Raw genomic sequence first — 16,093 nt, 5'->3', positions numbered from 1 at the left:
CAGGCTGGCAAACATCAGAATCTTATGCAGAAAATTCAGCAAAGAGAAACTTTTCTAAAAATAAAAAAGGGTAAGGGAGACATTCATGTCCCCAAAATTATTTTAAGGGCACTTAAAGAAAATTTGGATTTGTAATCATTAGCTGTTGCTTTGAATCACTGTTTGATTCCAGCTAGGCAGGCACCCTTTTCCTCAGGTGCCCAGGAGGGCCAGTTTGGGTTTTTTTTTTTTAATATTTGTGGGTATCCAAAGATGGTCAGGTGATATGCCAAATATACAAATAGTTGTCCTCCATTCAAGGAGAAGACACTCCTGTCTGAGAGGTTTACTAATGCATCACATGTGGTTGAAAAAGCCAGTGTGGGACCTACAATCCCAGCCACACTATACACATACACAAACTGCCCTTTCTTGGGCTCTTATGTTTGCTGTTTGGAGCACCTGCCTCTGTTTTTGCCTTTCCTTTTTTGGCCTCACGATATTCTCAGAGCTTCTGCTCCAAAAGAACTGTTCCCGTCTGGATCGCAGTGTCCCCAGGCTAATCCGTTTGTGGTAATTATCTTCCAGCTTTCAACAGTGATGTCCTTTGTCTAAGGCTTGGGGAGGCGGGGGGAAATCAATCATGGCATTTGTTGAGTGCTTATTGGGTGCAGAGCACTGAACTAAGCACTTGGGAAAGTTCAACAGAGTAAATGGATGCACTTTAAATCATAATATTGTTTCTTCTGTCCTGCTTCTCTGAAGATTTTCGCTTTTCCCTCAGACTCATCTTGAAATAACCCAGGCCCTTTCCTCCACCTAGTCTCTGAGGCTGATGATTCTAGCCATCTTGGATAAAGAAGATGTAACATTTATGTGGCATTTAAGGGGGAAACATGGAGAGTTGAAACCCTTTCTAATATCACCTCTCCTTCAGAAACTTTTGACAAATCTCTCATTTCTCCATCTTAATTCCATTACTACTACATCAGCCTTGCACTTTGGTCTTCACCCCCAATCACTTGGAAACTTGTCCCATCCCCAACTCCTTCAGCACATACATATCTTTATAGTTTTTCTATGGCATTTGTTAAGCACTTACTATGTGCCAGGCACTGTACTGAGCACTGGGGTAGATATTTAATCAAGTTGGATACAGTCCAAGTCCCACATGGGGCTCACAGCCTTAATCCTCATTTTACAGATGAGGTAAATGAGGCACAGAGAAGTCATGTGACTTGCCCAAGGTCACGCAGCAGACAAGTGGTGCAGTTGGGATTAAAATCCAGGTCCTTCTGAATCCCAGGCCCGTGATCTATTCATAGCCACATTGCTTGGGTTGTATTCCCTACTAGTAATTTATTTTAGTGTCTGTCTCCTCTCCCAGAATGTAAATTTCTTGAGGGCAGAGATTATGGCTACACACTGTTTTATAGTCTCCTGTGTTTACTACAGTGCTCTGCCCAGAAGTAAGAAACTCAGTAAATTCAGTGTTCTGCGTAGTAACACTCAATCCATGCTATTGAGTGATTGATTTCTAATCCGGAAGAAACTGAGGCATTCTTTCCAAAGCTCCCTGTTCTGCCTTTACTTGGACACCCACCCTAAATAGGCCTTGGGCCACTAGTAACCTCTTCTTCCTTTCCTCACTGTTTTGTGTCTGTGGCCTCACTCTCCCTTTCTCAGCTCTTCCTGAGTCATCTTGGTTTTGATGCCCCATCCGTATGTAGCTGCCTCCCTTAGAATGCACTGGGGTTCTTCCTGCAGGTCCTGGGCCCACCCCAGCCTCAGAATGGTGGGATCCCCCTCAAACCAGTTAGGAATAGCAGCTCCGCTTCAGCTTTGGTTGAATGGTGGCCAAAATGGATCCTGGCAACCATTTTCTTACATAGACCAGGTCATACATCGACGGAAGGCTAGTCCAACCGAAGTGCAGGGCCAGTGATAGTGAAGAACAGCTGAAAAAAGGGGGTGTTAAGGAGATAGCTTCTTGTGTCATTAAAGGTTCCTTTGTCGCATAGTTGAAGTTCCAGTATAAAATGTTTGGATCAGAACTCAAGGAGTTGCAGCTGGGTCCAAATAGTCGAAGAAAGGCATTTCAGTGACTATTCCGTAGTCTAAAATATTTCCCCATTAAGAATTTCTTCCTAATGTTCGACTTCATTTTGAAGCGGTAATAAATCTTCAGTTATCTTTCCCCTTTTGTGATAGTGGTGTTAATCCCCGAGTCATTTCAGGATTTCTGGAGATTAGACAAAATTAGAAAGTGGCGCTTCCTGCCTGGCAGAGTATTAATGTGGAGCCAAGAGAAAAGAATAGCTGGGCATGTTTGAAACAAGTTAATATGTGGATGTAGAGATCAGTAATTATAGCTGGCAGCTTCTTGTTGGTGGTTGCTTTTCCTCCAAATGGAGCAGCCGAGAGCGAGGGAGTGAGTTCCCATGCTTGGGTTCATCAGTGACTGCTCCGCCATGTCCGAGATCTCCATTACGTGGAGGTGGTGAGCGGCACGGAACCATTGTGTTATCGCTGGAAGCTCACGTGACTGTCGGAGAAAAGTGTGGAATTAGCACATCGTGTTGCCAACTTCAGTTTTATCCTTCAACTCCATGATTTGTACTTGGGTTTGTAGCCTTTATTCACCCCTTCAGCCCCACAGAATGTAAGTGCCTATCCATAATTTACTAACATCTGTCTCTCCCTCTAGACTGTAAGCTCCTGTGGACAGGGAACTTGTCTATCAACTCTGTTAAAGTGTATACTCCCAAGTACTGAGTACAGTGCTCTGTACCTAGTAAGCGCTCAATAAATATGATTGATGATTTATTGAGTGCTTTGTACACTATCCTGTGAAATGAGTCTTCCTGGTTCAAATAAAATGACAACTTGAAAAATGGTGCTGCATGATGAACTAACCACTCACTGTGGCTTTTAAAATTGAGTGAAAAAAGTTAAAGATTGTCAAACAGCAGTAAAACACCAACCCTGTAATATCGTACTCTCCCACGTGCTTAGAACAGTGTCCTGCACATACTAAGTGCTCAATAAATTTGTCTAAAAAAATCCACATTTAAACTGATTTGGAGCCACTTGTTTTGCCTAAGCCTCAGACCAGATTTAGGAACCATTGTTTATTCTTAAGAGATGGAGCCAGAATATCTTAATAATGTAGTAAGCCCTTGGTAAATACTATTACTACTACATGCAGTCAGAGAAATATGTTGAAAGAGTTCAACATTTCACATTGAGTTAGAGCTGGAGACAAGATTAGCAATAAATTCAGGTTTCCAATTAGTGATGAATATAGTTCAGTGCTCTGTATATAGTCAGTGCTCAATAAATGCCATTGATGATAAACCTTACCTATAATATAGGTGGGGACGACTTCGAGAGTATAAATTCCACTAGACAGTAAGTTCCTGGAGAACAGGAATCAGGTCCACTTACTCTGTTTGGTTACAGTGCTCTGCATAGGTTAGCCCTCAACAACATTGTTTTTATTTTTGATTGTTGTTTTTTTCAATGGTACTTGTGCTTTTTATGTGCCAGGCACTGTATCAATCACTGGGGTACATGTAGCTAATCAGGTTGGATACAGCCCATGACCCACATGGGGCTCACAGTCTTAATCCCCGTTTCACAGATGAGGAAACTGAGGTACAGAGATGCCTAGACTTGTCCAATTTCATACAACAGATAAGCAGCAGAGCCAGAATTAGAACTCAGGTCCTCTGACTCCCAGACCTGAGCTCTTTCCAGTAGGCCACGCTGCTTCTACAGCAGCTTCTACCTCCTAAAAAGTGATTTTTTAAGTTACATCCACTTCTCTTGCATCACTAGGGTTACTTTAAGAAGAACCTTCCCTGTGGAACTCAATATATCAGAACCTTCCTGCAAGCATATGGATTATTCTTCTGGCACAGTACTGCACTAGATCCATCTGGTCTTACGTTGTCAGACAAACATTTCCCAAATACTAGCAATGCAATAATAATAACTATGGTATTTATAAGTGCTTACTATATGTAAGGCACGGTACTAAGCATTGGGGTAGATACAAGCAAATCGGGTTGGACTCAGTCCCTGTGCCCTGTAGGGCTCACAGTCTCAATCCCTATTTTACAGATGAGGTAACTGAGGCACGGAAAAGTAAAGTGACTTACCTGAGGTCACACAGCAGGCAGAGCGGGGATTAGAACCCATGGCCTTCTGACATTCAGGCCCGTGCTTTATCCACTATGCCATGCTGCTTCTCTACATCACTAAAAGTTGCATCCCCAAGCTGGTGACATCACTTTCGATTTGGTTCCACCTGTACATGTGGCAGGACCCTTGGTCCTGGTTGTCAAGGCTCAGTTTTAGCAGGGAGATAAAATCCAAAACGCAAAGATACTCTGGAGGACAATGAGCTAACCCAAACCTCGTGTTTTCCTCCCTACTGATGATCTTCCGACGTTGGCCTCCTCCCTCCCTTTGGAGCCACTGTGTGCATTGGAGAGTGGGAGGTGGAAGGGAGGAAGTGCTTTTGCAAATATTTTATTTCCCAGTGGTGGACTCTACCCACTCTTCTGGCACAGAGATAGGAGAGAAAGTGGGTGGGGAGGGAGAAGAGGTGAGTCTAGGGGAGAGAGTGCATCTCCTCTATGACAGAAGAGAAAGGGGAGAAATAGAATTTTGTTGAATTTTAAGATTTCTTCAATTTGTTGCCACTTTGAAAACATCCAATGACCAGTTATTTTATTTCTCCATACCTTCTCCTTCAGGTCTGTGGGCTTCACCTGTTTATGAGTAATATGGGGAATGCTCTTAGTACAGGAGGACATGGAGTGTGTCATTCTGTGCCTTTTTCATCCACTCCGTCTTAGAGACAAAATGCCCATGATAGCAACTCCATCAGCAGCCACATCCTCACTAGAGAGATTGATAGTGCACCAAGGTCAAGGTCGTTAATATGCATGCTAGAGAAGCAGTGTGGCGTAGAGTGGAAAGAGCACGATCTTGGGAGTCAGAGGTTTTGGGTCCTAATCCCAGTTCTGCCACTTGTCTGCTGTGTGACTTCGGGCAAGCCACTTAACTTCTCAGTGACCTCATCTGTAAAATGGGGATTATTCATTCATTCAATAGTATTTATTGAGTGCTTACTATGTGCAGAGCACTGTACTAAGCGCTTGGGATGAACAAGTCGGCAACAGATAGAGACAGTCCCTGCCGTTTGACGGGCTTACAGTCTAATCGGGGGAGACGGACAGAAAAGAACAATGGCAATAAACAGCGTCAAGGGGAAGAACATCTCGTAAAAACAATGGCAACTAAATAGAATCGAGGCGATGTACAATTCATTAACAAAATAAATAGGGTAACGAAAATATATACAGTTGAGCGGACGAGTACAGTGCTGTGGGGATGGGAAGGGAGAGGCGGAGGAGCAGAGGGAAAAGGGGAAAATGAGGCTTTAGCTGCGGAGAGGTAAAGGGGGGATGGCAGAGGGAGTAGAGGGGGAAGAGGAGCTCAGTCTGGGAAGGCCTCTTGGAGGAGGTGATTTTTAAGTAAGGTTTTGAAGAGGGAAAGAGAATCAGTTTGGCGGAGGTGAGGAGGGAGGGCGTTCCAGGACCGCGGGAGGACATGACCCAGGGGTCGACGGCGGGATAGGCGAGACCGAGGGACGGTGAGGAGGTGGGCGGCAGAGGAGCGGAGCGTGCGGGGTGGGCGGTAGAAAGAGAGAAGGGAGGAGAGGTAGGAAGGGGCAAGGCAAGGATTAAGACTGTGAGCCACACGTGGGACAATCCGATAACCTTGTATCTACCCCAGTGCTTAGAAAAGTGCTTGGCACATAGTAAGCGCTAAACAAATACCACTGTTATTATTATTATTATTATTATTATTATTATTATTATTATTACATTGCACCCAGTGAGTGGTCAATAAGTACCCTGCCAATATAGAGTACAAGACCATAATTCATATTCTCTAGACTTCCATTATTCCAAAGTTTGAGTTTGCGTAACTTGCTGACCTGACTTCTGAATTTCTGAGTGTTGAGAAAATATTTTTATATTTTCCTTTTTTCCAAAATATAGTCCAAAAGCACAACTTTGAAGTTGAAAGCTAATACAAAGTTCAGTGAGAAAAATTTTGAATAATTTTTTTCTTAATTGAATGTTCTCTTTTTAATCATAGATCTGTCCATGGCAGTACAGAAATTTTCACAGTCACTGCAAGACTTCCAATTTGAGTGCATTGGTGATGCTGAAACTGATGATGAAATTAGTATTGGTAAGTGCCTATTTTATTTTCAGAAGTAGTAATAATTAAAAAATAGACTTTCTTGGTGCTCTTTTCAAGATGGTTTAGTTTCATTGAAATTGAAGTGGTCATAGCAGCCAAAAAAAGTATTTTAAGTCCAACTGGCAGAAGAAAGTCCTCTTTGCAGTTGGTAAAGTAATAAAGGTGATTCTTCAAATAAATGCTGGAGAGAAGGGTTACATCCTCTAGGGTAAAAAGAGATAGGGAATCTGATTTTTAAAGAATTTAACTCTAGAGCAGGTTTTGTAGTTTTTTGTGTTACTGTGGAGAAAGGACTCATATTTCCAGTGTCTCAGGTTTCATAGGGGAGCCATAATGGATATAAATGGGAATAATAAAATGGCCACTCTTTGTTTTTCCCTCTCTTTCCTCATTCCCTCCTCCTTCCCCTGCTACCAATGTACTCTTAACCATCATACAAGGCATTTGCACTTAATCAGGAAATGAAACTCCTAATAGAGTGCAAGATGACATCTACTGGCTCAAATGAGTTTTTGGATTATCCTAGAAACTCAACTACTCATGCTACCGTATATCAGTTGTTAGCAGATTTCTGAGAGCCACCATTACACTGCTATTAACTCCTCATCTGGAAAATGAGGAGTAAATTCTTATTCTTCCTCCTACTCAGACTGTGAGGCCCCTATGGGACAGGGATTGTGTCCAGTGTGATTAACTTGGATCTATCCCAGTTTGACAGTGTTAATAAACACAGTAATAATCATGAAATTAAAAAATAAAATCCACTTTTTTCTGACTTCCAATTCCGCCTAAATTTTTGCTCACTTTGGGTCACTGGTTATTTGGAAGGCTAAGGAGAATGTTCCAAAAGCTCCATATGATTTTCTGCCAGTCTTTTATTTAAAAAAATAAAAGGATGAAAGCAGTGCTTAACAATATAGATCAATCTCCATTAAAAGATTAATCACGTTAATGGTTGAAAAGGCTATGCTCTGAGGCATATCTCAGAACTGATAATTTATTACCCAAGGTGCAGTCTCCTTGGGTCTTTAGGGTGAATAATCTTAGTAAGAAATGGAGATAAATGATTATATTCAAACAGGTCAAAGGGGAGACAACAAGGAATGAGGAAACAGTTAACTGGATCGAGTCAACCCTACCTAAATTGGTAATGTCCGATTGCATATCATGCCTAAAAAAGTCAAATTTAGAGGTCAAGGACTGTGGGAGAGAACTAGATAAAAGATGTGGCTGCTTTAGAAGACCACCCATGAGAGACAGTGTTAGTATTACTGGAGGCAGGGCCCTAACAGACAGTTCAATGGCCAAAATGACTAGAAACGCCAAGAACAACTAGAGTATGAAGTTGTTGTTTTTCTCTTTTTATTCTATTCCCCAGGCACCACTCTTCTCTTCTCCTTTCTTTTCTTACACCAGTAGTGTTTACGAAGTCTCAGTGGCTGAGGAGAGTGATTTTAGGGAAGCTCGGACTGGGTAGTATCGATTAGGAAGCAGTGAGGCCTAGTAGAAGGAACACAAGCTTGGGAGTAGGGGGACTTGAATTCTAATCCTGGTTACGTCTCTCTTGCCTGCTGTGTGACCTTGGGGAAATCATTTAACTACTCTGTGACTCAGTTTCCCCAACTATAAAATGATGATTAAATACCTATTCTTCTTCCATCTTAGACTGTGAGCCTCATGTGAGACAAAACTGGGTCCTGTCATCTTATCTTGTAACTGGCCTAGTGCTTACTGACTGAGTGAAATGGTCAGGATTCCCCTGTCTTGATTGTGTTTACATTCATCAGCTGGAATGTCTATTCTAACTAAAATAAAGTCACATTTTTAACAGGTGGCGACTCAAGATCTGAATAAAATTTACCAGGTTGTTAGTGAGTCACTGTTCACTGGAATCCAACAGATTATTTTGACAATTTAATTTGTAATAGATCTTTTCATATTTCACCTTTTTTGAATATTCTTAAAGAAACGTAGTGTGTTGGGATGGCAGCAAATTAATGATTATAATGAAGTAATGTTGAGAACTAGTAGATATTTTTTTCTGCATGCTCCCAGTTTTAAAAAAAAATCATTAATATAACTTAAACATTTACTATGATGGGGAGAGTTTTTAAGAAATATTTAAAATGATTGTCTCACAATCCTAGAAGGGCCAATTAAGGCTTTTGTTTGGATTCAACATCAACTTAAGTTATGCTGAAAAAAATGCAATAGAAATATTAAAACCTGGTTCCTAATCTCTGGCAGCTTCCAGTCTAACAGGGATTCAGGGTAAGAGGTTTGTTTATCGGCGTGTGCGTGTGTAGATGTGTATGCAGCCTCTTCCTAAATTTAACTTTCTGTACAAAGACTTGCAACACATCTCAAGTAACGTCAGACTTTTAGTAGGCATGTACAAGACTTTTATAGAGAATAATTAATAACTGTGCCATGTTAATCACTTCCTATATGCCAAACACATTTCTTTTGCCAGCTTCCAATTGTACAGTGTGTACTGTAATTTAAAATCTATTTATTTTGGTGCTAGTTTTCAGAGCTCCTCTCTTGACCTTTGGAAATCAAGCCCTTAGTTTCTATTTCTAGCTTTCAACAAGGGTCCAATAAATTGATTTTTCTAAAAAAAAATAAAATTGTTTTTTCCTGTCTCTTAATCCCTTTTAAAATGTCTGGTGGGAGAGCCATTCGAGTTGGTTTTGCTAGTTAAATATCACACCACAACTTTCCTAATTCAGTTAATGGTGATTTCATCAGTTATTTGTTTATGAATTTCCATAAACGATTCCTCTCATACACACTCTTCCCTCCCTCTATTCATGTGTATAGATTAACAGTCATTAGGCCTGGCTGGTATATATTCCTCGCCTTAGTAGTGTTTGCAGTGTGGCTATTCATTTCAAACCTGGTTTTGGGAAACAATGTTTCTTATACAATGTCTTGTTGGGTGAAAGACGAAAAGGCAGTAGCCAAATTACTGTAGAGCTTGGCTTTTTTTTTCAGAAATACTGTAGAAAATTGCAAAATGTACTGTGATCCATTAAATTACTGGCAAAGAACACAGAGGGTAGAGGAAGAAAAGAGTTTTTAAAAGCAGTAATGTTTCCAATTCTTAAAGCAGATTTCTATTTCATAGTCCTAGTTGATGGAAAAGCAACAATATTTGTTATTATCATGGTTGTCCAGTCCCAAATGAAATTGACATCGTTATCCATCAGAAGGACTAATATTATTGTGACAGTGTCAAAGAAGGCAAATGTTAGGAAGTACAGTGAGCTTCATGGTGACAGTTAATTTTAAGTGATAGTCAAAAGTCAAAGCAAACAGCACACCTGATTTTGTCATATGAAATTAGTAAGATTTTGATATGAATGCTTGAAACCACTCCATTAGTTCTCAATGGTTTCTGTTTTCTCCACAGTTTTAGCGGCTATCACTTTTAGTTGCAAAGTGGTTGCAAACCCTCATACCTAATGTTGGGAAAAGAAGCTCTCCATGTCTGCTTGGTCAAATTAGCTTAGAATAATAATTGTGGTATTGGTTAAGTGCTTATTATGTACCACGTACTGCATTTAGTGTAGATAATCAGACCTACATGGATTCACAGTCCAAGTAGGAGGTAGAACAGGTACTGAATCCCCATTTTTCAGATAAAGGAACTGAGGCCCAGAGAAGTGAAGTTACTTGCCCCAGATCACACAGCAGACAAGTGACGGAGCTGGGATTAGACCCCAGTTCCTCTGACTCCCAGGCCCATACACCACTCATGTGATTCCACATGATTGTCCTACATTCCATCAAGGAAGCAGTGGTATTTGTTGAGCTCAACATTAAGCATTTGGAAGAATGCAGTGCAGTAAGATGCCTGCAGTAAGAAAGATGCAATCCACCCTTGAGCTTGCAATTTAATGGTTTTTACAATTTCTAATAGTATAGGAACTTGTGGTATGAGTAGATAGTCTCAGGCCCATTCTCAGGAGGGAAAGATTTGCATTTTTAGAGGGAAAGAGAATGCTGATATAGCCATTGCCCTCAAACAAGGTTGAACCCTTTTGTCTTGTCATAAGCTGTGGAGTCGTCTCCGACCCATAGCGTCACCATGGACACCTCTCTCCCAGACCCCCCCACCTCCATCTGCAATTGTTCTGGTAGCGTATTCATAGAGTTTTCTTGGTAAAAATCTGGAAATGGTTTACCATTGCCTCCTTCTGTGCAGTAAACTTGTCTCTGCCCTCGAGTCTCTCCCATGCCACTGCTGCCCAGCACAGGGGAGTTTTAACTCCCTTAAACTCCAAGGCTGAGACAAGAAGCTGTTCAAAAAGTTTAAGTTGTTCATCTGACTTGGCCAAGTATCTGAATGAATTAAAGGAAACAAAACTCAATTTTCACTCAGTAAATTAGGAGAAAACCTATGCCAACATAACTCCTGCGTGCGTCACAGCTCTGTTAGTCAGTCAGCTAATATTATTGATTGAGGGCTTACTTTGTACCAAGCACTGTACTTAACAGTTGGGAAAGTACATTGCAGTTGAGTTAATAGACAAGATCACTGACCTCAAGGAACTTTTGGTCTAGTAGATTTTCAGTGGTATTTGAGTGCTTGCTTTGCACAGAGCATTATACTAAACACTTGGAATCTTGTCTGCCAATGCATTGCATTCTCCCTGACCTCAAGGAGTTTACACTCCAGTTTACAATTCTGCAGTTCTCTTTCGTTTCCCAAATTCAGAAGCACAGTATGAAAGGGAGTCAATTTTAAGTCTCTGTTATTCATTCAAAACCAATTTTCTTTTGAACTGTGCACAGGAAGCATATATTTACTTTTAATAGCCCTCAGTCATTCAATTGAAATGATGTGTACTATTTTATTTTCCTGCTCTTTATTTAAGAATTCACCCCAAACCACCCCCATTCAAGCATTATTCAGTTGTTCAGGCACACCATCAGGTGCTTCTCATCCTTTACAGAGCATATTAAGGCTGGTTTGGAAAAACACAATTGTGATTTGATTAACTCTTTACTTTCAAGCTTCTATGTTTTTCATTTGTGGGTTCAAATGCTCAGTTTCCCATGTCATTGAGTATCTTTGAAGATGTTTTAAAGGGTTGCATCCGGTCAAATAGACAGTACAAGACCATGGAAATGAAGCCTGGAGAAGTCAAAAACAGGGCAAGGCTTCATGGAATATGTTTCTTTCACAAGTAATGGGCACCAGATATCCGGATAGTGGAGTTAAGTACATTCATTATGTTTTTACATTAGGTAATAAGAATAATTATGGTACTTGTTAAGCGCTTACTATGTGCCAAGCACTGTTCATTCATTCATTCATTCAATAGTATTTATTGAGCGCTTACTATGTGCAGAGCACTGTACTAAGCACTTGGGATGAACAAGTCGGCAACAGATAGAGACATTCCCTGCCATTTGACGGGCTTGCAGTCTAATCGGGGGAGATGGACAGACGAGAACAATGGCAATAAACAGAGTCAAGGGGAAGAACATCTCGTAAAAACAATGGCAACTAAATAGAATCAAGGCGATGTACAATTCATTAACAAAATAAATAGGGTAACGAAAATATATACAGTTGAGCGGACGAGTACAGTGCTGTGGGGATGGGAAGGGAGAGGTGGAGGAGCAGAGGGAAAAGGGAAAATGAGGGTTTAGCTGCGGAGAGGTAAAGGGGGGATGGCAGAGGGAGTAGAGGGGGAAGAGGAGCTCAGTCTGGGAACGCCTCTTGGAGGAGGTGATTTTTAAGTAGGGTTTTGAAGAGGGAAAGAGAATCAGTTTGGCGGAGGTGAGGAGGGAGGGCGTTCCAGGACCGCGGGAGGACGTGACCCAGGGGTCGACGGCGGGATAGGCGAGACCGAGGGACGGTGAGGAGGTGGGCGGCAGAGGAGCAGAGCATGCGGGGTGGGTGGTAGAAAGAGAGAAGGGAGGAGAGGTAGGAAGGGGCAAGGTGATGGAGAGCCTTGAAGCCTAGAGTGAGGAGTTTTTGTTTGGAGCGGAGGTTGTTAGGCAACCACTGTTCTAAGTCTGTGGTAGGCACAAGTTAATCAGGATGGATATAGTCCCTGGTCTACGTGGGACTCACATTTTACAGATGAGGGAACTGCAGCACAGAGTAGTTAAGTGATTTGCCCAAGGTCACACAGCAGATTCATTCAATCAATTGTATTTCTTGAGCGCTGACTGTGTGCAGAGCACTGGAATAAGCACTTGGAATGTGCAATTAGGCAACAGTTAGAGACAGTCCCTGCCCAACAATGGGCTCACAGTCTAAAAGGGGGAGACAGACAGCAAAACAAAAACAAGTAGACGCATCAATACCATCAAAATAGATAAATAGAATCCTAGATATATACACATCATTAATAAAATAGAGTAATACATAATATATACAAATGTGCACAAGTGCTGTGGGGAGTGAAAGGGGGTAGAGCAGAGGGAGGGAGCAGGAGCAATGGGGAGGGGCAGAGGGAAAGGCAGGGCTCAGTCTGGGAAGGCCTCCTGGAGGAGGTGAGCTTTCAGTCGGGCTTCGAAGAGGGGAAGAGAGTTAGTTTGGTGGATGCGACGGGGAGAGCATTCCTGGTCAGAAGTAGGACATGGGCCGGGGGTCGACGGCGGGACAGGCAAGAACGAGACAGTGAAAGGGTTAGCACCAGCGGAGTGGAATGTGCGGGCTGGGCTGTAGAAGGAGAGAAGGGAGGTGAGGTAGGAGGGGACAAGGTGATGGAGAGCTTTGAAGCCAAGAGGGAGAAGTTTTTGCTTCATGCGAAGGTTGATAGGCAACCACTGGAGGTTTTTGAGGAGGGGAGTGACATGCCCAGAGCGTTTCTGTAGAAAGATAAGCCGGGAAGCAGAGTGAAGTATAGACTGAAGTGGGGAGAGACAGGAGGATGGGAGATCAGAAAGGGGCTGATGTCCCACAGTGTCCCAGGGCCCTGGTTGGCTACCTGGGCAGATTAAAGGTTGCTTCGAGGGGTGGTTCTAGTGATCATGGGCTGGGTCCCAGTCCAGGGGAGTTGGATGGTCAGCAGAGAGAGCAACTCTCGGGGGTCATCTGGGAGATACACGAGGTTCTGACTGGCTTCTTGGCCTGTGGCGGAGGTAGGGGTTGGGGACAGGCTTCGGTGTCCTTAGGAGGAGGTGCTGATGTCCGGGAGGGGGAGATGACAGTGACCCCGGAGGCAGGTCAGTGGAGTCCGATAGCAGGCTTCTCAGGAAGAGAGACCTCGGTGCTCCCACGGTGGCGTTTATGGCAGAATCAGGGATTAGAACCCAGGTCTTTTTGACTTCCAGGCCCATGCTCTATCCACTATACCACACTGCTTCGTGTGCTGTGGAACACAGAATTAGAGTATTAGACCTTTTGAATAGATTTTGGGAGGTTTATAGACAACCACCATATTTATTCATATAATCCTATAATTCATCCTAATCCTTCTCGACCCCTCAGCTGCCTTTGATATTGATGACCATCCCCTTCTCCTGGAAACATTATCCAACGTGGGCTTCATCGAAGCTGTCCTCCTGGTTCTCCTCGAATCTCTCTGACTGCTCATTCTCAGCCTGCTGTCTCTCCCCACTGCAGTCCATACTTCACTCTGCTGCCCAGATCTTTTTCCTACAAAAACAATCCACGTTTCCCCACTTGTTAAGAACCTTCAGTGGTTGCTCATCCACCTGCACCTCAAAAAGAAGCTCCTTACCTTTGGCTTTAAAGCACTCAATTACTTTGACCCTTCCCACTTCACCTCACTACTCTCCTATTACAACCCAGCTCACACACTTGGCTCCTCAGTCTCATCTATCTCACGGCCATCTTCTCACCCACATCTTGCCCTGGCCTGGAATGCTTTCTCTCTCATGTCCAATTACTCTACCACCTTCAAAGCCTGGTCTCTTCCTCTAGAGCTGTTTAAGAGTGGGGGCCATCTTTTCTTGAGTATATATCTCATCCCCCTGATACTCGTTATGGGCAGGGAATGTGTCTGCTTATTATTTTATTGTACTCTCCCAGGCACTTATTACAGGGCACAGTAAGCGCTCAATAAATACGACTAAATGAACGATTACATGAACTCAGTGGAAGCTCAGCAAATAGCCTGTAACAGAGTACAACTGAGACTTTGAATCTATTGGTGCCATCACAATACTATTTTCTGTTCCCCTTGAAACCAGTCACTTATCATGTGGAAAAGAGCTATGCAATTTATCACTGTCCTATAAATTTGAAGACAGTGTTGTTGATTTTTGATGTGTGTATGTCTGAGTGGATTTGAAAAAATAGATTTTAAATTGTAGATATACCTTTCTATGGTCTATATGCAATTCCCAAATAGTATAATGTCTGCAGGGATAATGTGGATGTAAAAGTTGAGTAAAAGGAATATGAAAAGTATATCTTTGTTTCTGGAACTGCCCTTCCCTGTTTTTGCCCCGTTGTAGCTGTTCATAAGTATAGTCTTTTTGTTCACATCTAAAACCACACTGCTCTAGGACAGGATAAGCATTCCAGGAAGTAATTCTTTCATCACTGTGGGGAGAATAGTCCAAGAAGAAAAACTCGGAATTAAAGGCTTGCATTATTTCATAATATGGGAATATTCTGTTTTTCTTATCCAAGGACCTTGGTGCATTCAGAGGTTGAACTGTGCAGCCTTCCAAAATTCCAGAAATAAACTGTGTACCCATTTTACAAAGTGACTGTAAAAATTTAGCTACTGTACAAATCCCCAATTAGTGATGGATCTAAGAGAGAAACTAGCACTGCCAATTTGGCCATTTTTAACTCTTGGACTCCACAAGCTTGTTTGCTTATCGCTTCCTTATTAAGGAAATCACGAAAAAAAACTTAAACCAAGGAATCTGTGTGCATTATAATAATAATAATGTTGGTATTTGTTAAGTGCTTACTATGTGCCGAGCACTGTTCTAAGCGCTGGAGTAGACACAGGGGAATCAGGATGTCCCACGTGGGGCTCACAGTCTTGATCCCCATTTTACAGATGAGGTAACTGAGGCACAGAGAAGTGAAGTGACTTGCCCACAGTCACACAGCTGACAAGTGGCAGAGCTGGGCTTTGAACTCATGACCTCTGACTCCAAAGCCCGTGCTCTTTCCACTGAGCCACGCTGCTTCTCTATTAATAATGGTGTAAGATTAAATCACTCCACACCGTATTTTGTATCTGTTTAATACTCTTTCGCTATGCCAGGGTAAAACTAGCATATTTAGGTTGCAAAGTGATGTTCTGGCGGGATATGAAAGATGAGTCTCAATGCCAGTGTGTCAAACCTGGTTTCTAAGCGAGCCTCTGATTTTGATTTATATTGTAACATTTTAAGAACCTGACCACAAGAAGGGCTTTGTGGAGAATCAGGCTGTGTTACCTTTAAAGGTAGTTAAATAATGACCACGTATTTTTGATGTGAGACTTTAGGTTCCTAGTGGCTGGGAAATATTAGATGAAAGATTAGTGAGTGCCTCCCAATGCTCAGCTGTAGTTAGTGACCTGCCAGCACATGTCAGTAGTTCCAGGACATTTTTTTCTGTCAGTTCAGGAAGTAATTTATTGGCTTTTCTACAAAGTTTCTTTGGGGTTTGAAGCCACAAAGAGGGAGGAGGAGGAGGTGAGGTTGAGGAGGAGGTATTTCATTTGATGATGTGGTTCTCTGAAAATGACCTGAACTAGCGTTTGGGGCTTTGATACCAATATTTTAGAATAGAGAATATCTTGTCAATGGGGACTGACTTACCCATTGCCATAGAAGTGGGATATCTGGGTGAGTGAATTGTTTGTGGCCTCTTAGGAATGCAGGGTCTATA

General features: G+C 42.3%; 1 protein-coding gene across 2 annotated transcripts in view; it reads left to right on the top strand.

Annotated features, from left to right (window-relative positions):
• The window catches only part of ARHGAP42 (Rho GTPase activating protein 42), a 160,276-nt gene that overhangs the window by 32,705 nt on the left and 111,478 nt on the right, over nucleotides 1–16,093 (top strand). For both annotated transcript variants that reach the window (XM_029048349.2, XM_029048348.2), the window contains exon 2: nucleotides 6,157–6,252. In XM_029048349.2, the coding sequence (XP_028904182.1) occupies nucleotides 6,157–6,252 (96 nt within the window). The remainder of the gene's footprint in view (nucleotides 1–6,156; nucleotides 6,253–16,093) is intronic.

The sequence above is a fragment of the Ornithorhynchus anatinus genome, chromosome 20 (genome assembly GCF_004115215.2).
Source record: "Ornithorhynchus anatinus isolate Pmale09 chromosome 20, mOrnAna1.pri.v4, whole genome shotgun sequence".
Taxonomy (NCBI): domain Eukaryota; kingdom Metazoa; phylum Chordata; class Mammalia; order Monotremata; family Ornithorhynchidae; genus Ornithorhynchus; species Ornithorhynchus anatinus.
Note: the sequence above shows the minus strand (reverse complement) of the source record. Positions and strands in the feature narration are given on the sequence as shown.